This window comes from Bolinopsis microptera, chromosome 7 (genome assembly GCF_026151205.1).
Source record: "Bolinopsis microptera isolate Bmic1 chromosome 7, MBARI_Bmic_1.0, whole genome shotgun sequence".
NCBI lineage: Eukaryota > Metazoa > Ctenophora > Tentaculata > Lobata > Bolinopsidae > Bolinopsis > Bolinopsis microptera.
In genome coordinates, this window is record NC_087078.1 from 15,739,541 (window position 1) to 15,767,148 (window position 27,608).

The 27,608-nt window shown below is 38.2% G+C and overlaps 2 protein-coding genes across 3 annotated transcripts in view; both read left to right on the top strand.

The window, feature by feature from the left end:
- Window positions 1–27,608, top strand: part of LOC134818419 (kynurenine 3-monooxygenase-like) — a 927,626-nt gene that overhangs the window by 643,078 nt on the left and 256,940 nt on the right. The window lies entirely within an intron of this gene.
- LOC134818415 (cysteine-rich motor neuron 1 protein-like) overlaps window positions 3,262–27,608 on the top strand; it is a 44,132-nt gene continuing 19,785 nt past the window's right edge. Inside the window, exons 1-10 of one of the 2 annotated variants that reach the window (XM_063827953.1) lie at window positions 3,262–3,432; window positions 3,735–3,844; window positions 6,902–7,138; window positions 8,331–8,439; window positions 9,197–9,339; window positions 13,877–14,071; window positions 17,431–17,579; window positions 18,893–19,022; window positions 19,227–19,343; window positions 20,555–20,647. In XM_063827953.1, coding sequence (XP_063684023.1) covers window positions 3,281–3,432; window positions 3,735–3,844; window positions 6,902–7,138; window positions 8,331–8,439; window positions 9,197–9,339; window positions 13,877–14,071; window positions 17,431–17,579; window positions 18,893–19,022; window positions 19,227–19,343; window positions 20,555–20,647 — 1,435 coding nt within the window. In that variant the 5' untranslated portion in view covers window positions 3,262–3,280. The remainder of the gene's footprint in view (window positions 3,433–3,734; window positions 3,845–6,901; window positions 7,139–8,330; window positions 8,440–9,196; window positions 9,340–13,876; window positions 14,072–17,430; window positions 17,580–18,892; window positions 19,023–19,226; window positions 19,344–20,554; window positions 20,648–27,608) is intronic. The other variant, XM_063827955.1, reaches the window with a different exon arrangement.

The following is a 27,608-nucleotide window of genomic DNA, read 5'->3' on the forward strand; positions in this document are numbered from 1 at the left end:
TCTGGAAGCCCATAGAATTCCAGTTCAGAAACCGAGTAAGGAGGTGCGGCTACTGATGAGAAGCCTCCTTAAAGTTTATTTGGGTTAGAAACGACATCTGGGTCCCTACCCTCGCACAAGATTATTCTCAATTTTCTTGTTGTGTCCACAACTATATAATTTCTCAGAATTGATGTAAATAAACGATGCAAAGACTTTCGAAGATCTAATCACAACCGCTTTCTTTTATTGTGTAGAAGTCCAGCCATGAAATATATATATATAGATACAAGTTGAAACGACCAGTTAATTCAAACAATTGTTTCAATCATGAAAGCATGATATCATCAGTTGTCACTGATGATATCATGCTTTCATGATAGAAACAATTGTTTGACTAAACCAGTCGTTTCAATTTGTATCTAGCTCTCGGCTTGCCAATTGAGCACTGTCAGCAGACGACGCCACCCACAATTAATATAATTTATGGATATTATATATCACAACAATCTGTCTAAAAATTTGGTCAACTTCTAGATGCCCTGAAAAATTTCGGATTGCTGACTCAATATTATGGTTTTTTAGGCACCTGAATATGGCAATTATGGGTTTTTTTACAGAATTTGATTTTACAGAATTTTAATATTACTAAGTATACTGGCGTGTACTTAGCACAAAAACAGCTTCCACCTGTGTTGGTAACTGCTAAAACATAATTACGTATAAGTTTAATATTTTCATGAACGAATAATTTTATATGAATGAATCAGTAACTATATTATAATATAACTTTATTCAAATCAAAAATAGAACATACGTAAATTAATATCTTAAAGATCTGATAAGTAGCCAGAAAAAAAAAGAAATACGGATACATAAACTAAAACAATTTCTTCCATCCCGCTCTATCAGAGGCTAAAAATCTTAAACTGTACAAATCGTCTGTATTTACAAATGGAATGTTCCTACTACCTAAATCAAATTTTATAGTCCTGAGCAAGTTCGACTGGTGTCTGCCTACTCTACCCTTTTTAGTACTCTGACTCTCTACTGCAAAGTGTAATGTAAGCTGTGCAGTCGAGTTGTTATCACTGCGAAGGATGTCCGAGCATCCTCCATCGTGCACATGCAACACGCTCACTGAGTGGAACCACTTCACATCTCTTGTAAAGGGTGTCGTTTTTTATTATATTAGGAGTCATTCTGATTATTTGCCTCAGATGCTTTCTGTGGCAAATATCCAGTTTATTCACTAGCTGCTTTGAAGCAGCCAAGCAGCTACAATTGTACATTAAGACGGTAACTATAACCGGATCTTTATAATATGCAGTCCTTATCAACCTGCTAGTGATGTGACCTAAATAATTATGTATTGCAAGTCAATGATCAGATCACCATGAGCTTGTAAGAGATACAAGAATTGCTGGGATTGCAAGGATTGTAAGGATTTCAAGGATTGCAAGGATTGCAAGGATTGCAAGGATTACAAATTAGAAGTTTTATATTATCACAAAAATGCTGACAATTACGTAAAAGTTTGGAAACGTGCGACGATCCGTGTAAATGGGCCTGGTTTTCACTGGGGACCAAATTTGTAAAATGGTAAAATTTCTAACCGATGTGCACTGATGTGTAGAGTGTAGACGGGTGAGGTTGACTCTATCGAAATATTTGGACCTTGTCAAGATAATTTTCCGTGGAGAGCTCATGTTTCACTTTTCCGTAGAATTGTAGTTTATAATATTATAATAATAGTGTTGAAAGTATCTAACAATTGTATGCTTTATTGAAGGTATCAAATAACGACATACCATAATATGGCCGAATATCAGGCATTTGATTTGTTGACGACTTGTTATTGTTCCCACCTTAGCATGTAATTTACACCCGTCATAATATAAACGTTCTGCTGATATTTCAACAAAACAACACTTCTTTAGGCCAATAACAAGTAACAACGCTAAACTTGTTGTAGAATGTTCACTAGGCCGGTCCATATTTTCAAAATTGGTCACAAGGTATTTCCAAATATTCTTAATACCCAGGATCGTCGGAATGAGTACTCTTGAACTTGATGTTCAGTGTTGTGTAACTTTTGTTTCCATAATCATACTTCGTTTCCAGGTCCACCCCACATGGAATGCGATGTTGTTTTGTTAGATCTTTTTCTTGCAGTTGGAAAAGTTAGACGTACTTCTTAAACCCTCGAAAGTTTAGTTAATATCAATTGGTATTTAGCTTACTTGAGTTGAGATTGCTAAGTTATGGTGAAGTTTTTTAATGTGTTTATTCAATGAGCTATTTATGATATTTGTTGGTTAGTAATCTATTGTAGCAGCTCCTTGGCATTTGGACGAATAACACGTCGTACTTACTAATGATAAAAATGAATGTCGAATAATAAAATAAAATTATATAAATAATAATAATTCTAGGTGGCAACATATCATTGCTCACACACAAACACATCATTAGTTACTTATCATTATTATTTGTTCCATAGCAGTTTTGAAAGTATTAAGTCGTATAAATAGTCGTATTCATCATACTTGACACGGTTATATTAGCAAATGGACAAATGAGCAAAATGTAACTCAGTGACTAGTACTTTGTTGTTCTAAAGAATATTTTATTTCTTTATTTTCTTCGTCAATTGGTTAATTTATCGATTTTTTAAAGCTGTCGCCGTTTAGAACATACTGTGCAGGTAAAAGTTTCTGCATATATCTGTGTTTTGGCAGCCGTCCATAGTTATTTAAAGATGATATTATCAATTCAAATTGTAACTTTACTTTCGATCTATTTGACGGCCACTGATATTTTTCATAATCGCACCAGATATTTTTCTTTGTTTTCTAACAATACAATGCTAACCTAATTATGATTTACCTATGCAGTAATGGGAGAGAGAGCGAGTAGGGAGAAAAAGTGAGCCATTTTATGTCACATTTGTGATACAAAACCATCAATTAAACCTTACCACCAGCCGATTGAAAAAAAATTGCTTATTGGCTTCCTCAGAGTTTTCTCGGCACTATACCGAAAAAACCAGTCCCATAACTCTTACCGTTATCTTAATTAAGCCACTCGGAAATTTCCCACACACACACACACACACACGCACACACACACACAGATTTATTGGGATTATTAGTATTGATAATGCGTAGTTATTCATGTTTGAACTGATTTCCCATATTATAATTCTGCTATTATATTTAAGATTGTCAAGTTTTTATACATTTTAAAGTTATTTACTGATACTGCACTGTATGCAGCTATGACTACAAACAGAAAAATAATGAGAAACGCAGTGTTCACCATCACTCTGGCTGGATTGTTCGTTGGGTCCCTCTCGCTATGTGGGGAGTGTGATAACTCGTTGTGTCCTGATAATGGTTCTTGCAATGTTACCACACTTGATGAATGTGGCTGCTGTAATGTCTGTGTCAGGTTAGATTTACAGAATACCTACAAAATAATTTATTAAAATAATTAATAAGTAAAAGTAATAAGAAATAATTTCTGGGGAAACTTTTATGAAAACCCTTACAATGATATAACAGGATTTTGTACGTTTTCTACATATTTAACGTATGATATTTTATCTTTGTCCATTTTAATTAATGCCCACTGTCTAATACTATCTGATATTAATTAATGCTGTCTGATTTTATAGTCTATTTATTATTATTATATTTAAAGTTATATATTATTATTTATTTATAGTCTATTTATTGAGAATATTATTTCAGAGGTATTAATGAGAAGTGTGGCGGTGCCTACGGTAAATACGGAGTATGTCAGCGTGGATTAGAGTGTGTTGAGGAAGCTGAGGAGATTGCTTTTGTTGGCATCTGCAAAGGTATTTACTAATCACTATCCAACATACAGCATTATTATATCCCACCTCCTACTCTACCAGATTTATTTTGATTGTTCAAACTTACTTTTATCAGAGATAATTTTGGGTAAACCTTGATGCCACTTTTAATGATAAAATAATGATTATTGATGAAATAGTTCAGATACGTGTAATAACCTAATCAAGTTATCCGCCATATCCGCCATATCAATAATTTACATTCCATTCCTTGATGTAACCTTAAGTGAAAAAAAAACAATTATTGATAAAATAGTACAGATTCCAATACGAGATTTGTCTAGTTAAGTCATCAATATTGTAACAACCTAATCAAGTTATAGTAACGCCAGACTTATTAATTTACATTCCATGGTTAACTGGCAAAAATGTACTAGTTACTTAGTTAGTTAGATGTACACGTAAAGGCACAGTTTACTGCAACATTTAATTGGATAACAGGTTTGGACCATGTCGAGGTATAGAGGCGTTTTTAATTGCATTCCACACATTTGGAGCTGTCCGGTAATCCATTGTACGGCATTATGTTGGACTGCTGTAATAGGGCAATTCATAAAATTTATGGTAATAAATTTAAGTTTATTCATTTATATATTCTTCACAAACGGCCGCAAAATCATTAATTATTTTCACAGATAAATTACTGTTTACTCTGACGTATAGTACCCTGACGTATGGGATTGCATTTTTTTCCAATTCATCCATCCGAGTCTGACAAGAAAACACCAAATTAGGTATTTCAAACCATTACACTGCAATGCAGAATATGTTTCGCTCGTAAGTTCACTTCCGTTTGGAATTAACACTAATTACTGCGTAATCAAGAATTGTGGCTGAGGGTTATTGAGTGTTAACTTGTTGGCTTGTAGACCAGTAGAGCTTAGAAAAAAAGTGATTAATTCGGGGAATTTTACTCAAAAATGTTGAAGGATACTCACATATTTCTGACGCAGCCCTAGAATATTTCAAATACTAGAGCTTCTTTTGGAACAGACGTATCAGTAATTTCCAGTTAATCATTTCATATAATACAACGATAGAATATTGACTAACACTTTAGAATATTTAAGAAAAATAGTTTCGGGCAGCTACGCACCAGTGTTACAGTGCCGTAAAAGTATATTTCAAAACACAACTTGTCATTTACAGAAATTTGCGCAATTTGAAAGGTATCCTGGATGTTTCAACACCATTATATTTACCTATTAAAGTATAGTAAATACTGTATCAATCTCGAGGCATACTAATGATGGTATCATGGAACTTTGTGTTCCATCAACGTGACAATCTGAACTCAGCCTGCCGTGACACTTGTAAGGTAAATTCTGGAATTTAATCTTATCTCTACCTAAAATCTGCAGAGCGAATAAGGCTCTCAAAGGCTTCAATGCTGCAAACGCAGAGTGTGGCACCGTCACAACGCAGAGTGTGGCACCGTCACAACGCAGAGTGTGGCACCGTCACAACGACAGTTTCTGGGATTCTTGCGTTTTAAAGATAGTCTGATAGTCAGGCATGTGAAGATTTACTTCGCTCTGAACAGGAGGGGTAATCCTGTACATTCTTAAAATATGATAGTAGAAGATTGACAGTCGGGCACACTCTAGACTAAAAAGGTTTAACAAGCTTGCTATCTCGGTATTCCGGGGTGAAGGAAACAGGAAACATTCCACACAATGTGACAGTGTGACAGTATGCGCTACAGTGTGTGTTACACACGATATAGTCTGGTATGTAACATGTATATTGTATATGATGTGGTGGACTGCTCGTTTTCTCTGTGAAGTACCCATGCTAAGTATGATATATTTTTTTTATTTGAAAATTCAATTAATTATTATATATAAATCAAGCGTTCCATTTCAGCCATGCAAAATTACAATGACATATGTTGATAAACTAATTGATAAATGGAACTGCAATATAAGTTGCTTAATGTTTGGCCGGATGACAACTAACTGAAAGAGAAAAATAAACTTGATTACATAATAATTAATTCGGCTGAACCAACACATAGCAAGAGCCACATTAACGTTGGGGCCGTCTATGACAGAACACAATCGGCTGATTGGAGACCCCCACTGTAGTTCTACTTCAGAGACATGAATTTAATCAAACTTTCTATGATCTATCCCATACCGTATCTATCAGATGATGCCACTCACTTTCTAACTAGCAGTCAACATGCTTACCTGGAATAAAATTCGAGGAATTTAAATGCAGATTTAAAATTTGTCAAAGTTTGCAGTTGCAGAGTTAAATTACTCGCTACAAACTGTGAGATATCAGAGATATACTGATATAGAATGAATGGACAATTGTTGTGACTAGTATAATTGTACTGCCATGCATTGACAATTGTGAAATTTGAGTAATAATACTTTCCACAGAAAACTAGGAATAGCATTAGTGGAGACTGTAACTCTTGGATTATTACACGTGCTCATATGGCACGACTAGAAAAATGCCAATTTCCTGAATATTTCTGCGACTTTATCAGTCTCACGCCCTAAAATGTTATCTTTATGTCCTCATCCCGGATTAAGATTTGCAAGTTAGGGTTTTATTACAGTCGAGATCGCACCTGATAAGTCTTTTTCGCACTCTATTAGAAGAATTGCCTGACGGCATTTAGATTAGTAGATTAGAGTAACGGATAATCTGGAAAATTACCTGCTCCTTTTTGGTATAACTCAGTCTTGTGCTCAAAGAACGACATACTCATTATTCTTGTCGAAATTTAAGTAGGTCACAATATTTAATTAGCACTTAAAATCTTGATAAGGTTGCCGGGGCTCGTCTTTAAAGTACTTACTTTAAGTTTAGGTACTTGAGGAATAAGTCAATTAGGTTTTAAACATTCAAGTCTAACATTTTAAAAATACAAATTTAATGAGCCTCCACTTTAGATAAGGTATCTTTCAAAGATTTCCAATTCTGTTACTCTTGAAATTTTAAGAATTAATATCGTTAAACAATGAAAGATAACAACAGCCTTTACTTAAAATATAATGACAAGAAAACAAAAATAAATTTCAGTTGCCAGAGACTGTTCCCGAGTGAGGTGCTCCATACCCTCCCAGCCTCACTGTCCCCAGGACTCGCTAGTCCAGCGTGGGGAGGTCCTGTCCGGAGAGTGTTGTCCCCAACCGGACGTGTGTGTGTGTAACGAGTGCCGAGAGCGTGCGCAGTGTGACGGTACTTTCTTCAGAGCGCAGATGGTTTTTAGAGGGACTCAAACCCCTGGTCACTGTTGTGATGTGCACGAGTGTGTGGGTGAGTTAGTACAGTGTGCACGTGCGTTTGCGCAGTGTGCACGTGCGTTTGCGCAGTGTGCACGTGCGTTTGTGTAGTGTGCACGTGCGTTTGTGTAGTGTGCACGTGCGTTTGTGTAGTGTGCACGTGCGTTTGCGCAGTGTGCACGTGCGCGAAAATGTGTGGGTACGTCTGCAAGTCCGTCCGTGCGTATACGTGTCTGTGTGTTCATGTGGGAGGGCTGAAGATATGTCAGAATATGGTACCCACGTTAATATTTAATTAGTGCTGATACATAACACTGTCGGTGATATGAATGGTTCAAACGTTTTTACTCTTATAATTATGAAATTTGTACCTGTGCTGGAAAGCGGTGGGAACAAAGACCGATTTTATAAAATTATCCATAAATCAGACCGACTCATTAATTTCTGCGGTGTGCCCGTCTTAACTTGTCACATTTCGGTTACCGGACAACTGAACCCAATTACTTTCAGGGAGCTTATTTTACGGTGTAATGGAGGTTTATTGATTGCGTTGTATGGGTAAAAAGAGGACAAAGGGGACAAATATTGGGTGGATAAGTTGTAATCTTGATAAAAAACAGTGCTGTAGTTGAGCCTGTGGGAGGGTGAGGGATTAGAAAGAACTTCTGGGGATCATTTTAAGAAGATTTGAGGAATGCTGTCACGAGAGGCTAGACATTAAATTCCTTCGGTATAGAATTCCTCTACATTAATGATAATTTACTAAAAAATTAACAGTCGGATGGTCACCAACAAATATGACAGTGGTCCTTGGTGATGTTTGTCATGAAATTCCCGGAAATTCCTAATTGCATTGTTTGGTTTAAATATGTTTCTTATCGGCTGAAATTTAATTTGTCGCTGAAAGCGAACGGAAAATTGTGAATATTTTGTATTTTACGTAGAATAGAATGAGGGACAGGGTGAAAGTAGCGTGCGTAGAGGGACCAAATAGTTTCGATATTTCAAACTGTTTCAAATAACCACACAAAAGTTTCATATTTAAAATTTCACTTTTAAACTTTGGTCTTTAAAACAAAAGCAAAACCTCAGATCAAAAAATATAATTATCTGTGAAAATCTAATTATAACAGACAACAATGAGCATTTTGATAAAAATCAAAATTGTTCTGAAATTTTAGCCGCTTTAAACGTGATAAGTTTTAACACGACTCTTTCCATCCCAGACAACACAGGTAACCCTGACTGTAGCAAGGTATCGTGCCCGGAGATAACGTTTGAGTGCCCCTGGGACTCCCTTTACATACCCAGCCCCGACTCCAACTCCAGTAACAGGTAATTGAAGATATCAAGTAGAGCGTGTCACAATGCAGAAGTTTAATTATTCATTTTATATTTTATTATTCAGAAAGATATATTTTTGCGTAAATTTGTAATAAAGCTTGATACGAATATTTTTCAAAGAGTGACAATGATCTCGAAAAAAAATCTTATTGAACTTTTAAACTGTTATGCCCCCATTTATTTAGAATTAATCGCAACAATCTCTGTTAATGTGGGGGAGTAAATGTGAGTAGGGGGATTTATTTTAAATTGTAGACAAATTATTACATTTTAAAATACGTATCAATAGTATTCGAGTCTCATCAAGGGTGGAGAAGGGTGGAGATGCCACATGATGTTAATGCCGTTGCGACTAATCAGCTCCGCGCTTGATACTACCTGGTGTTACAACATACCCACTCATAAACACATCGGCCAAAATAGAACCAGTTATTGGTCAAAGTAGTGGTGAAAAATTATGTAATCGGGTTAATGAAATTTGGAGGCGATAAGAATAGCCATGTTTTACGGGGAGAGCGCTGACGATCGTGACGTCACAGTCCCAGTAACCAGACCACTTTTAGCTTCTTTTTAAATTAGTTCTATTTTTACCGCTACATGTCTAACACGTCCATCATTAGCAGTCGAGTTGTGTGTCCCCCACTCCTCGTAACTTACCTGGGGACCCCAGTGTTTTATACATGAAATATTGGAGTGACAGGGTGAGTGCCGCCCAGTATCCGGTTAAGTAACCGGCAGTTATTTTCAGTTGCTGCAAGATTCCAGGCCGGTGCGAGTGCGACCACACAAGGTGCAGCGATGTAGTGTGTCCGGCTAAGTACACCAAGAAACTACAGTCCGCCGCGGAGAACATGCCTGGAAAGTGCTGTGACATCTTCGAGTGTGTGCCAGGTAAGCTGTGGGGAGGGGATGCACGTGTGCACTTTGATTTGTACCATTTGCTCCATGTCTTTGAAATGTGGTGACAAAGTAGTTTGTAACATTCTGATAGTCTGTTAGTGTTAAATGAACACACTACCCACTGTATGATTTCGGACCCTACAATTCTCGGCAGTATCGAGATAGCCCGACCACGGTCCGCGGACCACTGTCCGCGGACCACTGTCTGCGGACCACTGTCTTAAAGGCGATATGTCTTAAAGGCGATATGTATCGTGATATGTATCGTGATATGTATCGTGATATGTATCGTGATATGTATCGTGATATGGATCGTGATATGTATCCTGATATGTATCGTGATATGTATCGTGATATGTATCGTGATATGTATCGTGATATGGATCGTGATATGTATCCTGATATGTATCGTGATATGTATCGTGATATGTATCGTGATTTGTATCGTGAATCGAGTTAGTGAGCTTGAAAACGAAAGTTACTATTAATAAACTCAAATTGAATTATTTTTGCATATATTATAATAATATAATAAAGTAATAAGGTCTGATTACTGATACGGTTCAACGAAACTAATCTTATTTTCTATCGTGATATGTCCCTAAATATAATGATATTCATTCCAAATTTATCCAATCCTGCACGAAGTAAGGACTAAGTTAAATTTAATCTATAGAACTAATAAGACTTAGCTGGATTCCAAAGAATCTTACCTCTGAGCCACTAAGTTCCTTGCTTTTTTAATATTCTAGAATGATTTGCTTGAACAGAATATAATTATTATATTTCCAGCTCTGTATAAAGCTTTATTTTTTCACGTAAAAGATTCTAAATCAAGAAATACATTATGAATACATATATATTATATAACGCTTGATTGATTTTGGACACGAAGGGAAACACACAAATTTGGCTTGGAAACTTCGTTTATTACATCGCTAGAGCCTACAAAAAAGAAATAAATTAGTCAGATAAAATCAATCATAATACTCAGTCAAAGAGATTCAAAAATTTATAAAAAGGTCATGATTAGAGAATATCATGAAAGTCGATCAGAAATTGGAATACGATAAAATTGTTTCACTGATAGCGTGGTAGATAAAATTTATAAAGAAAAATGACGCAAAATTGGCACAAAATTGTTAAAATTAATTAATTACAGATATTGGTAAAAACCACAAAAAAACTACCTTTTAATTTCCATCCTATTTAAACCCCAAACATTAGTTCTAAACTTTGCACAAAATCTAGCCTCTTCCCTATCTAATAGGGAAGGTTTAGTCTTTTTCACAATCCCGAATTTGAAACAGTCAAAACTGAAAGTGTCCTTGTGTACATCGTAACAATGCATTGATAAGGCTGAGTGCTCGTAGAGGGCACGGTCGTCAATGTTGAACTTGTTCCGGTGCCCATTGAGCCTAATGTGGAATGGAGTCAACGTCTGCCCAAAGTAAGTGTCCTCAGATCCCTCAATAGCCCTACACTGCTGGCATTGTGCAACGTAAATAATGTGCTTATCTTTGCACGTGAGGGATTCGTCTAGATTAAGCTCCATGCCGTTGACCATGATCTTAGAGTCAAGATCGAACAATACCGGGCAAGTCTTGCATCCAGGGGCTGAGCACTTCTGTGATGTTTTTTGGGGACATTCAGCCTTATTTCCAAGTTGTCGATTCTTCACTACCCTGTTTCCGATTGAAGGATGTTTTCGTGTGGCAAATATCACACGTATATCTCCACATATCCTCCTGATGTCCGGTCCAAGTTCGTGAATCAACTTCTTCAGCTGAATGTTGTCCGAAGAGTGTTGTACTGAAAAGACTAAGTTATCAGCGTTCTCACTCTCCTTAGACCTGTTGGCTCCGTGGGTGTTCTCCAGTACTCTGACAACTGCTCTCGGCTCGATCTCCTCTAACTTAACGCTGTTATGTCCGCTTTTAGATAAATCTGCTTTCAGCTCCATTAAGTCTTCTACACAGGTTGAGTCTTGCGAGTTCCTTTCTATGATTCGTATCATCTGGGAAAACGCCACAGATTCGAATACATGGTGAGGATGAAAGCTATCCGTTCGCAAGTAATTCCTAGCATCTGTCTCCTTTCTGTAGAGTCTATATTGGATCTGGTTGTAAGTATCCAAGGTTAGAGTGATGTCAAGGAAATTAACAGTTTTACCGATTTGTTGGTCAGCAAATCTGATTCCAAATGGTTCTGCCAGTTTGTTCAGTTGCTCCACGAATAGATTGAACTGTCGGACTGTTCCTAACCACACCCCAAGTACATCATCAATAAATCTCCTCCAGAGGTCTACCAAACTCCAGTTTTTCATCTTTCCTTTGATCTGTTTAAACAATAGCCAATGCATCGTCACATCTGCCACTTGTCTTGAGATACAATTTCCCGTCGGGATACCCTCCTTGTTAATGTATCCCTCTCCCTGATAAGTGACAAAGGACTCCCGGAAAATCAGGTCAGTGAACTCATGCAAAGCCGCTTTTAGCTCTTGTGAGAAGTTGGTATCACTATTGAGGGCATCCTCAAGAGCAGTAAGCGCTAGTTCAGGCCTGATGCTAGGATATAATGCTGCCACGTCTAGAGTAAAGAGCTGCAAGTTTCTAGAAGCGCCCTTTAGCGTCTCCTTGTTGTAGCTGTTGATCTGAGAAATAATGTCTGGGGTATCCAAGATGAACTCCTCCTCACAGTATTTTCTGCTGATCTGAGTGACGTACGGGCTCACAAACTTCTCTAAACGATAAAGGGGCCCTCCTTTAGTTGCGTGAACTAATCTGACAGGTGGTATAGTCTTTGCCTCGATTTGTTCTTGAGATAGTTTGTGAACCTTGTATAAAGGGTACGCATATGGTATTTCAGGGCGGATTTCAGGTGCGTGGACCATGTTCCCCTTGTCATTTATACCTGTGATTCGCTTCTTTACCTCCTCAGAGATGATGTTCAGATGATGATGTTTGAGGACTGCTTCCTTCACTTTCAATTGAGTCTGCTCCATTTTCACTCCTACACTTATCTCCAATTTTGTAAATTTTGTCTCCTTCTCCAGTTCAGATTTAACTGTATCCATCACGGTCCTATAGTCCAAAAGCAGCGTAGCTCCACCTTTGTCCGCACTCGTGACGAATATACTTTGATCCTCTATTGATTTCAAGACCCAGCCCTTTCCTCTCTGTTCGGCATCAGTAAGGTTTGAATGTGGTTCGTCAGGATTTGGGTTTGTGACGAATCCCGTCAATCTTGTTTTGATTTCATCGAACAGGGGATGACTGTAGTCTTGCGGATGCCTTCTAGACCGTAGTCGCAAATCCTTGTGGATATCTTCAGTATCACCGGCTGTATCTGTTTGGGTTTGGTGGAAGTATGCTTTCCATTCCATCTTTCGCAGGAACTCTTTAACGTCAAAGAGTAAATCTTCTTTTGCTACTGGTCTACTCTCAACAAAGTTGAGACCTTTTGCTAAATACATGTACGCGATGTCCGGTACTTCTTGTGAAGAAAGGTTTATAACCAATTTACCCTTGATGTTCCGTTCCACATGGTTTTTCATCCACTCAACCTTTTTGGCGGCTTTTGATGCACGATATTTCTTTCTTTCCGCTCCTCTTTGGTCAGCATTCCGTTTCCGTTTGCTGATCCTGTTAGTGTTGGGTTGAGGATGAGAGTTTTGGCGCTCTTGTTTTGCCTTATCAAGATGGAATTTGACTTTCTTGTCCGCATATAACGCATTATTTCACCGGATTAGTACATCCATATTTAATATAAGTACAAGTATTAGTATATGATCGACGACGAAGTTTTCTTATTTCCATGTGGTCTTTACTACATTTCCAATTATTTGTAATCTCACTTATTTATTAAAGAATAAGTTAACACCATATTAATTAGTGAATACAGGTCTTTGACCATTAGTAGTCACTAGTCATTGGTTTAAGTAATCACGCCGGCGAACTCTGCACTGGTTGTTGGTATTCAATGTAAGCTTACTGAATTTTTTATTACAAAAATTAATTTATAGCAAGCTTAGAATTCTTTACTGTATTGTAACAAAGTAATATTAATAATTACTTTAACTTACTATAAATAGTAAGGAATTGCCCGACGTAATCTTACTATATATAAAGTGAGACGATATATATATATATTTATTTATATATCCGTACCATTTTACTGATACCACGGCATCAACTTTAACACGACTTTCCGCAAAATCCGTAAAAGATATACAGCTAAAACTTTTTTGACTGGTGCAAATGCTTTAATGGCCTTCAAATCAGCATGAAGAAATAAAAAATTGGCTAAGGAATAAGAATTTTAGTGCCCAAAATTTGGACCCCCAAGTGGTGTAAAAACGCGAATTAAATAGGTAATAATTATTTTAGTCTCTTGAGTATTGACACCACTTTAGAGTTAAACGGGTTCCTGTTAGTACTATTAGAGTGCGAGACAATTCAAGACTTGCAAAAAATGTTTGTTTAGACTTAATAAATAATATTAACTATAACCCACGCACCGTCCCCAGACGAAGGGCCCTCAGATGTATGTGTAGACCCTCAAACCGGTCTCAAATACGACAGTGGTGAGTTCTGGCAGCGCGACCCGTGCACTCCCTGCACATGCTTTAGTGGCGCGCCACAGTGCTATAACAACCCCTGCCCACGTGCGACCTGCGCTAATCCTGTCAAGATGGAGAATGAGTGCTGCCCCAGATGCCCTGGTATGTTTTACTGTATTTACTATTTACTGTAATTAAATTTATAATTATCTATAAGATTTATGTAAAATTCTATTGGGGCCCATCGCGGGTTTACAACTCAACAGTAAACATAACTTCTGTGGTTGCTCTCCACTCACTTTTCAAGCTGATCATTAATCACAACTCTGTGATAATTCATAAACGTGTTACCAGCTGAATTGTAATTTGTCGATATTAATCAAAGATATTTGTCGGCCCCGAGCTTCAGTTTAGCGTGACTGGTAAAACTAAAGATGTAAAGTTGTGCGTGATTTATTACAAAAGTTCTGATCGAATCGTTGACAAGCACTTTTAATCTTACCGCTCCAATAAGCTTTTCGACAGTTACAAAAGTCGTAAATGTCAGAAGTAATTTTAGGACCATGTTTTAAAATCAGTAGCGCAATGATTAACGATTCTTTTCTTTTCAAGTTTTTAAAACTTCTAAATTTACGATGCTTAATTTTTTGCAATCGATATATCGTTATATATATATTGTTTGAAAAATATATTGATTAATAAAAACATGGGTATCATGGATTACCAAAGTAATCTAATTTATTTTCGAACGATTGGACTGGAACGAAACTCTGTGTTCAAGACAACATCCAGTAATATGAAATATATATCTAATCGAATCAAATAGGGCCTACAAGACCGCAGACCTAATCACTGTCCCGAATTAGAGTTATTATCAGGTGGGAATGTTCCACCCTGCTCCTAACGACAGGTCGGATACAAATATTCGCGTTTAAACCTGAGATCCTGAGAATATGAGCTAAATTCAAAATTATATTTCAACCACAAAGAAGAGGTCTGGTTACAGTGGATACATTGTTGCAGCGTTTGTTTTAGGATTTATAGAAAATAACCAACATATCAACCCTCCTGCTGGTATACTCACATCTGACAAACACTAAATAGCTCAGTGATGTTTTTAACTACTGAGACAAATTTCATTATCACTATATCATTTAGTAATTACCATTCAATTATGATTGTTATTCTGTTAAAACCTTTGGACCCACGTACTCAAGTTTATTTTCTATTCCATGGAATTCTGTAAATGAGATCGAATGAGCATCGGACGATAACAGTCCACAAATAAATCCTGGCAGTTATCACTAATGATAAATCCAATCCAAATTATAGACGTGAAAATTGATCAATTAACAGATCCAGTGTTAATGAATTGTGTAGCAAACCCCACCCTTTTCTCACTCCTCCTCCGAGGAATGTACAATTTACTGCTAACACCATTTATTTTTTAAAAGTACTAAAACACCAATTATCAGGGTCTACCTGAAAATAAAAATGTCGTATCAGACAGTGTATTCATTCTTGAGCTGTCTAGATTTAACTATTTAAGATAGAGTCCAGTTTATGAGCGTACTTATCATCCCGTCCTTGATGAGTTCATCAGAATTCTGGTTAGTGGTCTGATATAACCTCAGTCAAATGATAAGACCAATAATCACCTCCCTCTAATTCTAAAATCGAATTAAGTGGTGCTATCTACTGTATAATACGGCAAATTTGAAGGTACACGGTATATCAGTTATAGGGTTTGAAAGTAGCCTGGTAGCCGGATTTGATACGTCAATAATCACCTAGATGGTGCTTAAAGACTTAATTCTACATTAATTGTATGGTTTAAAATTACAGTAGCCCTGAAGATATGTTTAGTTCGGGGGCATTACTGTGGTAGTCTCCGAACATTCCAGTCTATTACCATTCACTCAAATTGTCATATCTGTAGCTGGACAAACACAGCACGCAGCTACAAAAATCTAAAATAAAGCTATAAAAATTCAAAATAAAGTCAGTAAAAAAGTCACGTCCCAGTAAGAAGAATGTTCTGGTAAGAATGTCTCGCATACCAAATAAACCTGACAGTTTTAACTTAGTGATCTAATCGACAGATAAACTGTAGCTCCTGCAGCATGAGATCATTACTGTAAAACCCTCTACCTAAAGAGACTTCACGGGTTTCGCGTGCTCTGGCGGTCAGTGGTCAGCCCAAGTTGTTATGAATCTCTACATCTACTTTTGATAGTAGCTGCCATAAATAATTCCCCCTTGTAAGGTCCAACAGACCAGCCTTCCCACGTACGTTTAACTCTTCTAGGAAGTCCACAAGTGCGCGGCTGGTAATGAGGTTGTTGTATTGAACAGCTGGTCTCCCCTCATTTTCCACCAAGGTTTCCCTCTCCTGTGTCGACAGCTTTCTTGCTGTTATTGTTGGGGTATTATCAAGCATTATTATCACCATTAATTTCCAATCAGAACACATTTTCTGGTGGTATTCTCATCTTTGCCATATGAAAAACGTTCACAGTGCTAATGACTACGCCTACAAAATAAAAAATATTATGATATGACTCATAGTAAATAAACTTTGAGATGATAATTCTGGACTTTTAGATGATAGTTCTGATAACTTTGTTTTATCAACTTATTGTTCTGACAAAGTTATCAGAACTATCATCTAAAAGTTATAAATAACTTTTTTAAATAAAAATATTGTGATATGACTCATAGTAAATGAATTTTAAAATAATAATTCTGGACTTTTATATGATAGTTCTGATAACTTTGTTTTATTAACTTATAAGTTAATAATTGTTGTGCCAATTTAAGGGGGCCGGGGGGGTCTTCATCAAAATTCTCTCGAAATTGATTTTATAGTTGTTTCTGATAGAGGGGAGTGAAAAACCTCGGTCAAAGGTCAGAGGTTTTTTCAGGGTGATTGCTCAAAAAATGTAGGAGAAGATAGATTTTTAGACTCGATTTTCAGGGCGCGCAATTGAAAACCGCTCGCGCACTACAATTACACATAAGCGCTGACCTTTGACCGGCGATAATTTCGGCTAGGAACAATATTTTTCCATCGGACCAAAAGCAGCTGATAGATATCGCTCCACTCTATCAGAAACAACTAAAAAATCAATTTCGAGAGAATTAATTTTGTTGAAGACCCCCGGGCCCCTTAACTTATAAGTTAATAAAACAAAGTTATCAGAACTATCATCTAAAAGTTATAAATAACTTTTTAAAAATAAAAATATTGTGATATGACTCAGTAAATAAATTTTAAGATATAATAATTCTGGACTTTTATATGATAGTTCTGATAACTTTGTTTTATTAACTTATAACTTGTGAAACGTTTTTAAAGATAATTAAAATTTCCCGCAGCTAGCAACCAATATGGTTTCAGGCCTGTTATTATGGGGCCTGTCCAGTGTAGGGCTCTTCAAGCATTACTCTTAGATTTCAGCTGATAGTTTAAATAACTTTGTTTTATAGCATAATGCTGACAATTAAAACTCCCCTCCCAGATGAAGAACAGTGCGGTGCATTCAAATGTGATCTGGACTGCAGTGCCGGGTACACTCTCGACTCAAGGGCATGTCCTCTGTGTCACTGTCAGAACGATTCAACCTGCCCTAAACTCAACTGTGAAAAAGACTGCCTCTTTGGATTCAAGGTCAGTTTGTGAGTTTTAGGACATGTACAGTTTAAATATGTTATCGCTCGATGTGATACGTGGGTAACAACCCACATACCACAACTTGGAATAGCAATGCAATGGCCGGTAATCGAATTGACCCACTTTTAATTGTAAGACCAAAGGATAATCAGCGAAATTAATCTTTTCCTTGAACTCTAAATACAGTCCAGTCCAGTGCTACCCATTTATTTATGTTCACTGAACGGCAGTGAACTCCTGACTTTATAATCTTACTTTCTGTGGAAGGCCCTCGTTAAATGAAAATCGCTGACAAACTTGATGAAGGGTGGGGATATCACTTTGAACAAAATATGATATCGAGAGGAAATAGTGTTGGAAACGATATAACTAGAATTTGCAAGTTTTCCATAGACTAGGTGCTGAGTGCTGAAAGATATAATCAACATTTCATACCACGATATAATATCCTGATGGAATACTTAACACTGTAATATCCTTTGGTAGGAGCGGTTATAAAACATAAACGTCAGGGTGTGAGGGTGTGTTCGCCAGGCTCTCTCTCTCTTAGAAAATAGATACTGTCACATGTGCAGCAATCAGAGAGGTGTTAAGAAAGTTAACTTTGAGTAGCTTCTGGGTAAACTTAGAAGTTAGTTAACATTTAAAAACGACAAGATGTCTCAGATGTTTTGACTCCAGACTAACTAGGTGGCTAGTTGGTTAACGCCTGATTTCGGATAAGTATTTGGAGGGGGTCCCGGGGTCTGGCCATCGTCCCGACCAGATCTTGTTGTGATTCTCATGCATTTTTGGACGCTTTTCTGGGAAATTGATGGCCTTTTAACATGCGTGACCGGAAGCGGGGAAGCAGACTGGTGAAGGTGAAAGTAGTAGTGTGGAAAAAAGGAATACAGACAGGGGAAAAAAAGGAATACAGACAGGGGGAAGGTAGGGTGAGGACAGGGGAAGGTAGGGTGAGGGCAGGGGAAAAAAAGGAATACAGACAGGGGGAAAAGGAATACAGACAGGGGGAAGGTAGGGTGAGGGCAGGGTGGGTGGAGTATTTGTATGCCTTTTAAGTGCCTGGCAAATTACCAAGATGAAACACATAATTGAAGAAGATAATGTTAATCTGATTGAATTGGTAGATAAGAAGATTAACTTGTTAGGATCGAATTTGCTGAAGTAGTATTATTACAAGGGGGGCCCTTATTTCATATTACCTATTTTATCAATTATTTGTAAAGTAACCCAATAAGTAACCAAATAAGTAACCAAATAAGTAACCAAATAAGTAACCAAATAAGTAACCAGATCCCCCTCCACAGACAGGCAGTGATGGTTGTGAGAAGTGCGAGTGTCACACCTGCCAGGACAACATGAAGCACTGCACCCTGTCTTGTGGGTACGGGTTTGAGAAGGACACCAGGGGGTGTACTCTCTGCAAGTGCAAGAAAGGTGAGCTTTCTTTATATTTAAATATACAAAAATACGAGTAGACTATTTTCTTTAAACTTGCTGACGACTTTCCGTCAAAAATGTTTTAATAGTTGATGTTTTAAAGTCTTATTTTGGATTTGAAACAAACGAGCTTCTTTGAACTTGACTTTTAAAGAATTTTGAAAGATTTTAAAATTTATTAAATCTGTGGTTTATTTCCAGATAGTTTTGGGTCTACAATGCCACCAGAGAGAAGTAGGTGCTACGAAAACGGTGAAATCCACGAGGAAGACGACACGTGGCACCCAAACCACTGCACTAGTTGCACGTGCTACAGTGGTCAGTGTTTACTTCTTTTGTTTACTAATATTAGTTGATTTATGAGTGTTAGTATTTGTTAAGTTGTAAGCAAAAACCGGAAGAAAGAAACCGGAAGACTGACAAATCGACAAAAATGTGAGACATTTCCAAAGAATAGGCCTAATTGACGACAAAAACCAGAATATATTTTCCCTTATTATACTAATAAAGCAATATTATGTTTTTACTAGCATGTTTACATCCGAGTCCTCCTCGGTCTTTAGTCACTACTCCAACCAGCTCCAGGAAGTAGAGATCTCGCTCCCTAGCAATCAGCTCCGTCGTATACGACCATCTTGAGCTGCTCTCCTGCTTCTCTCTCTCTCTTGTTATTGTAGGCTTCTATAACTTTAGTGTTATCACGGTTCTATAGGGCGTGTCCCTTTGATGACTGAAGAGACTTGTATTGTTGTGGAACACAACAAGAAAATTGAGAATAATCTTGTGCGAGGGTAGGGACCCAGATGTCGTTTCTAACCCAAATAAACTTTAAGGAGGCTTCTCATCAGTAGCCGCACCTCCTTACTCGGTTTCTGAACTGGAATTCTATGGGCTTCCAGACGGCCAGACCGAGTATTACCACCCCATCCTTCTAGAGTTCATCACAAGTAGCACCCACCTTGAAGATCTTTGACACCCAGACACACCCCATTGGCGAACAAACTTTGGATGTAATCTTACATGCTCCCGAAGGAATCCCTGGTTTATGGTCTTTCTCATCGTCACCAGCACTTTCACTAGAGTCACCAGCCCTTTCACTGGAGTCATCAGCCCAATCACTGAAGTATACAGAAGTATAGTTGTGGAAGACAACAAGAAAATTGAGAATAATCTTGTGCGAGGGTAGGGACCCAGATGTCGTTTCTAACCCAAATAAACTTTAAGGAGGCTTCTCAATAGTATTATAATTATATAGTTTACTGCAAATAGTGAAATAAAATGACCACTCAACGCTCAAGCATCCTTTTGTCACAGTTAACCCGGACATTAGTCAAGCTAGTCATATGCCAAGAATTTACGCTTTTCTATAGAAGAACAGATCTATTATTAAGTTATCATTAACGTATATCCTGCACTAACTGTTTGCTTTCTGATGAATTGTCGTCTTTTGTAACATATTTACGTCGCCTCCCGACCGGTAGAAACGCCCATTGTTCACAGTTTTTGGCTAAAATACTGTTTCTCCTCAGGAAGGTCAGTTTGCTCGTTCATTGACTGTGAACACCTACTGGGATGTAAGAACACTGTTACTCTGCCCAAGACTTGCTGTCCCGTCTGCAAAGGTAAGAGACTTCCATACTCCATAGAGCTCTGAAAATCTTGATGTTCTGTTATTGTTAAGTTACGTTGACATATTATGTTGAAATATGTTGAATTCTGTAGATGTGATCCTGTTGAATAATAATAGTAATATGTTGACTTATATGGACTTGTGTTGACTTATGTTGACTAAAGTTGAATTAAGTTGAGTAATATTGACTTATGTTGACTTAATATGTTGACTTAATATGTTGACTTAAGTTGAATAATATTGAGTAATATTAAGTTATTTACCACAGAGCATTGTTAAACATTGTAGTTCCACATGATGGATAAATAGTGACAAACAACACGCATTCTTTTAAACACTTCTCACATAAAGCGAGGGCTATTGGCACTCCCAGCCTATAAATAGGAACCTAACCTGCCCACTCCCAGCCTATAAATAGGAACCTAACCTGCCCACTCCCAGCCTATAAATAGGAACCTAACCTGCCCACTCCCAGCCTATAAATAGGAACCTAACCTTGGCTGCCCACTCCCAGCCTATAAATGGAAAACCTAACCTACTGAGTATTGGCACTCCCACCCTATAAATGGAAAACCTAACCTACTGAGTATTGGCACTCCCAGCCTATAAATAGGAACCTAACCTACTGAGTATTGGCACTCCCAGCCTATAAATAGGAACCTAACCTACTGAGTATTGGCACTCCCAGCCTATAAATAGGAACCTAACCTACTGAGTACTGGCACTCCCAGCCTATAAATAGGAACCTAACCTACTGAGTATTGGCACTCCCAGCCTATAAATGGAAAACCTAACCTACTGAGTATTGGCACTCCCAGCCTATAAATAGGAACCTAACCTACTGAGTATTGGCACTCCCAGCCTATAAATGGAAAACCTAACCTACTGAGTATTGGCACTCCCAGCCTATAAATAGGAACCTAACCTACTGAGTATTGGCACTCCCAGCCTATAAATAGGAACCTAACCTACTGAGTATTGGCACTCCCAGCCTATAAATAGGAACCTAACCTACTGAGTATTGGCACTCCCAGCCTATAAATAGGAACCTAACCTACTGAGTATTGGCACTCCCAGCCTATAAATAGGAACCTAACCTGCCCACTCCCAGCCTATAAATAGGAACCTAACCTTGGCTGCCCACTCCCAGCCTATAAATGGAAAACCTAACCTACTGAGTATTGGCACTCCCAGCCTATAAATGGAAAACCTAACCTACTGAGTATTGGCACTCCCAGCCTATAAATAGGAACCTAACCTACTGAGTATTGGCACTCCCAGCCTATAAATAGGAACCTAACCTACTGAGTATTGGCACTCCCAGCCTATAAATAGGAACCTAACCTACTGAGTATTGGCACTCCCAGCCTATAAATGGAAAACCTAACCTACTGAGTATTGGCACTCCCAGCCTATAAATAGGAACCTAACCTACTGAGTATTGGCACTCCCAGCCTATAAATAGGAACCTAACCTACTGAGTATTGGCACTCCCAGCCTATAAATAGGAACCTAACCTGCCCACTCCCAGCCTATAAATAGGAACCTAACCTGCCCACTCCCAGCCTATAAATAGGAACCTAACCTTGGCTGCCCACTCCCAGCCTATAAATGGAAAACCTAACCTGCCCACTCCCAGCCTATAAATAGGAACCTAACCTGCCCACTCCCAGCCTATAAATAGGAACCTAACCTGCCCACTCCCAGCCTATAAATAGGAACCTAACCTTGGCTGCCCACTCCCAGCCTATAAATGGAAAACCTAACCTACTGAGTATTGGCACTCCCAGCCTATAAATGGAAAACCTAACCTACTGAGTATTGGCACTCCCAGCCTATAAATAGGAACCTAACCTACTGAGTATTGGCACTCCCAGCCTATAAATAGGAACCTAACCTACTGAGTATTGGCACTCCCAGCCTATAAATAGGAACCTAACCTACTGAGTATTGGCACTCCCAGCCTATAAATAGGAACCTAACCTACTGAGTATTGGCACTCCCAGCCTATAAATGGAAAACCTAACCTACTGAGTATTGGCACTCCCAGCCTATAAATAGGAACCTAACCTACTGAGTATTGGCACTCCCAGCCTATAAATAGGAACCTAACCTACTGAGTATTGGCACTCCCAGCCTATAAATAGGAACCTAACCTACTGAGTATTGGCACTCCCAGCCTATAAATAGGAACCTAACCTACTGAGTATTGGCACTCCCAGCCTATAAATAGGAACCTAACCTACTGAGTATTGGCACTCCCAGCCTATAAATGGAAAACCTAACCTACTGAGTATTGGCACTCCCAGCCTATAAATAGGAACCTAACCTACTGAGTATTGGCACTCCCAGCCTATAAATAGGAACCTAACCTACTGAGTACTGGCACTCCCAGCCTATAAATAGGAACCTAACCTACTGAGTATTGGCACTCCCAGCCTATAAATAGGAACCTAACCTACTGAGTATTGGCACTCCCAGCCTATAAATAGGAACCTAATAGGGCTATTGAGTACTGGCACTCCCAGCCTATAAATAGGAACCTATTAGGGCTACTGAGTACTGGCACTCCCAGCCTATAAATAGGAACCTAACCTACTGAGTACTGGCACTCCCAGCCTATAAATAGGAACCTAACCTACTGAGTACTGGCACTCCCAGCCTATAAATAGGAACCTAACCTTGGGTGCCCACTCCCAGCCTATAAATAGGAACCTAATAGGGCTATTGAGTATTGGCACTCCCAGCCTATAAATAGAAAACCTAACCTAAAATTACCAGCTTCACTGTCGGGAGTGCTGTGCTCTAATTACCTGCACGTTCCACTGTAATTATAATATTGATTAACAGGACTCAATGTGTGGTATTTCTAGTTAATTTGGAACCAATTTCTCGGTATAATGCTGGAATTAATGAACGTAGATGTTATTTACACAATGGATAGACTGACTGCTAAAACGAAAATATTCCTTAAAATTGCTAAAAGTGGCTATAATAATAATGCCACTGCCAGCCATTCTGCCAGCCATTCTGCCAGCCATTCTGCCAGCCATACCGTATACTGCATCATACTGTGACAATGATATAATGTATCAGCGATATACTGGCTCAATAATATAAGTTATGTAATATGTTAAATGTTATACTATATAATATTTAAGATCTCTACGTGATCGTCTAGCAGTCAACATGGACACTTGAAGCCACGTGATGTATAGGTTTCACTTTTGCTGGAATAAGAATTGGTTCTGTTTCGCTTTTTGGTGGAATGAGGATTTGTCCTGTGTAATAAAACAAAATTGTAAAGTATTACTCCCGAATAAGTTAGTTTTTATGTGAGTAAAGAATGTTGATGAAAAGGTCAGGGTTAGAGTGGCGTGACTAATCAGGCAGGTGGTATTTCCTGTTAAAAATAAAACATTCATATCATACTTGACATACCAGTATAATGTAGACCACACGGTCACGGACCTTCTAATTAGATTTGTCTTTAACAAGGAACAAATTAATTAGATCGGCTAGCACAGTCCTGAAACGGGTTGAATTTCCACCGGAATTTACGTTGAAACTCACATGTTAAATATTTGTTAAAAAGTGTAAAATTCCTAACATTAATTAGCTGGCATGGTGGGCATATCTTGAGATATGCCCATAACTTCACTGATCGTGTCCCTGAAGTTACCTTTACCAACTTAGAGGGCTGTTATATCAAATTTCGCAACTTCCAGTCATGACAGTAACTCTGGTATCTAATATAGCATTTTAAGCGATAACTTGTCACGTATAATTCGTGGGAACAAAGTGTTACGATCTGTTATGTAGAGCACATTTAAGCACAATATGTTAAAGTTATAGCGGATATTTTTAGATAAGTTTACTTGTGTTTCAAATCTTATAGGCTATTGAGCTTCACACAAGATATCCTAGATTTACACGCTCCGTAAAATATGTTTTCTAATGAGTTTAAACCAACCCCGCCTCCCCCTCCCCCCCCCCCCCTTCCTCCCCCCTTTCCTCCCCCCTTTCATCCACCCCTTCCCCTTCCTCCGCCCTTTCTCCCCCCCCCCCTTCCTCCTCCTTCCTCCCCACCCCCCTTCCTCCCCCCTTTCCTCCCCCCTTTCCTCCACCCCTTCCCCCTTTCTCCCCCCCTTTCTCCCCCCTTTCTCCCCCCCCCCTTCCTCCCCCCTTTCTCCCCCCCCCCCTTCCTCCCCTTCCTCCCCCCTATGTCCCCCTTCCTCCCCCCTTTCTCCCCCCTTTCTCCCCCCCTTCCTCCCCCTTTCTCCCCCCCTTCCTCCCCTTCCTCCCCCCTTTCTCCCCCCTTCCTCCCCCCTTTCTCCCCCCCTTCCTCCCCCCTTTCTCCCCCCCCCCCCCTTCCTCCCCATATTTTCGCTAAATAAGCTAATGTCAGAGGTATCCGTTATGCTTATTTGAATATATGGAATGATTTTTAACATTCTTTACAATACCTGTACAGTAACACAACATTTCTATACAGCTATTTTACACGCCTAATTTGAATACCGTTTTAGGTATTCCGAAATAACTCTGCAAATACCAACGTTTTCCAATCCTCCAACTTTTTACCTTACACATAGTAAGGTATAATCAGTCACAGTAAGATATCTCTATCTCGCTTTCCAAGAAAAACGACCTAATTCTGGGTCAAATTCCAATCTCATCTTATTCAGTAAGAAGATATATGTTGACAGTGTTGTGAAATTATACGCCTTCTTTCAATGCACCCCTCTTTTCATTTTTGGCTACATTCCAACTTGAGATAAGATCAACATAATAGTCTGCATTTCTGTATCCCATGAAATATTTTAAGTCCTGAAATTCCTCGTTTGGTATGCAGATTCTCATCGCTCACAAACGTAAAAAGTATGCGCAGAAGATTATAAAACCTGGCTTCACTGCCCTTAAAATTTTAATCATCTCATATCTCCTCTGACTTACCATGTAAGGCAACAAATCCTTCGTTATTGATAAATTCGCAGTTAAACATGTTTAGTTGATGTCTGTTGCAAATTCGCAGTTACACAATGAGTTGAACAATGAGTAATCATAACACTATTTTAACAGTGTAGTATGGTACTTTTAGTAATAAACATCATCAGTACTAATTATGTAAAGGAATTCAGGTTTGCACAAATTTTAAAGAAAAATACAGAGCCTGAGAAATGCAAGGAATAGCCCTCCGTTATTGACATCTCTTATTAGGCAATTAACGGATAACAGCATTCCAGCAGCCCACTGAACCTCACAACCTTTCTTTTTATAATGTCTTTGAGCTTCTCTATACTACAGAGGTACTGTTCACTGCTAAATAGAAATATAAATACAATAAAACTTTAACCCTGTTTTACCATACTATTTGGGATAAAGAAGAGTTGTGGGATAATAAATCTGACATTTGCTACATTTCCTTATTCAGTTATTCAGTTTCGATCGAATTCAATCGGGGATCACCCGAGTGTGCATCATATCAATTATCCCTGGCCAGTGGGCCTATTATTCTTTCTAACAGTATTCGGGCCCCTTCAGACTGTTCTTCAGTAGATGTATGTGACTTCACTGACTTGATACGCTGCCAAGGAATCAACACGGTAACTGTAGTGCAACAAACTGATGACATTTCTTAGACACATACCGATTACCGGGACGTGGAGAGTCAAATCTGGGCGGTGCGTTTGCCGGCTACATATGTATGTACTCGTTTTAAGAAAACCTTTCAGTGGTTTACTCCCATCAAGTCAGAATCATTTACACAAACTTCGCCTTGAATTTTTATGTCTTCGGCAAGTTGTACGTTGAGTAAGTATTCAAAATAAAAAAGTGTATGTAAAGAGACAAAATAATTGCAGTGAACAGAACTTTCCTTAAAGCTTTGATCGAAGAATTTTTCAATTTGTCATGATATGGCCTAGTGACCAGAATATCCTACTTCCCCATCACATACACTTATTTATTTTGGAAAGGTACTTACTCATTACTCAACGTACAACTTGCACTTTGCAGTTGCTGAAGACATAGAAATTCTTCATCTATTTTTGTTTGGGGCTGTGTCTTGGGGAGTTTCAAGTTATGACTTTTCAGTTATTGCAATTTTAAGTCTTTAAGAGGCGGCGGGGTATATTTTAAGTTTTCAAATTGAATAATTACTCTCTGGTTGCGACCAATGACCATTTAGGGTGTTTTAACGCCACTTCACAACATATTTTTACCAAAATTCTTCATTTTCTAACCCACATCAAATTGTAGGGATGATAAGTTCGCGTGATCTCATCAACTGGCCCTTTTTCAATACATTTTAAGAGTTTTAACACTTAGAAGACACGTACTTTTTCTACAACGAGTATTAAAAACTCACTGGAAAGTTCTAAAACCAAATATTTGCACCGCGAAAGTAATGTAGTATCTCACAAGGAACCTTGTTGATAACTAGATCAGTAAGTAGTAAGTACTGGTACCCACGTGGTACGGTGTTATCCCACGCATGTGTTGTTGACGCAACTCTGTTGTGATCTCATGAGAATACACAAATATTTGTCGACACTCTGTACTTGCAATATTAATGTAGGTACTTGCTTTAATACAATAAAACTTTATTTTATCATCCACCTTAAAATTCGGGGATTTTTTCTCTTGAAAATTAGGTAGAAATCAGAAGGTTGCATATACACTATACAGTAGTTGTAACGATGATGAGAACGCACACTAAATGTTCAGTGCGTATTACATTTTATTCGGCTGTGTCTTCGGTTGTGATGGATATTTCTGATGCGATAAAAACTGACTTTGTATCAAATAATACTATTAGCTTCCTCCCTATGACAACAGGCTTCCTCCCTGTGACAGCGGACGTTAACGGGCTACTCACTTTTATACAATGAAACTTTAAATTATCATTACCTTATTAGATCCTCTATTTGTTATTGTTTCTAACAACTGTA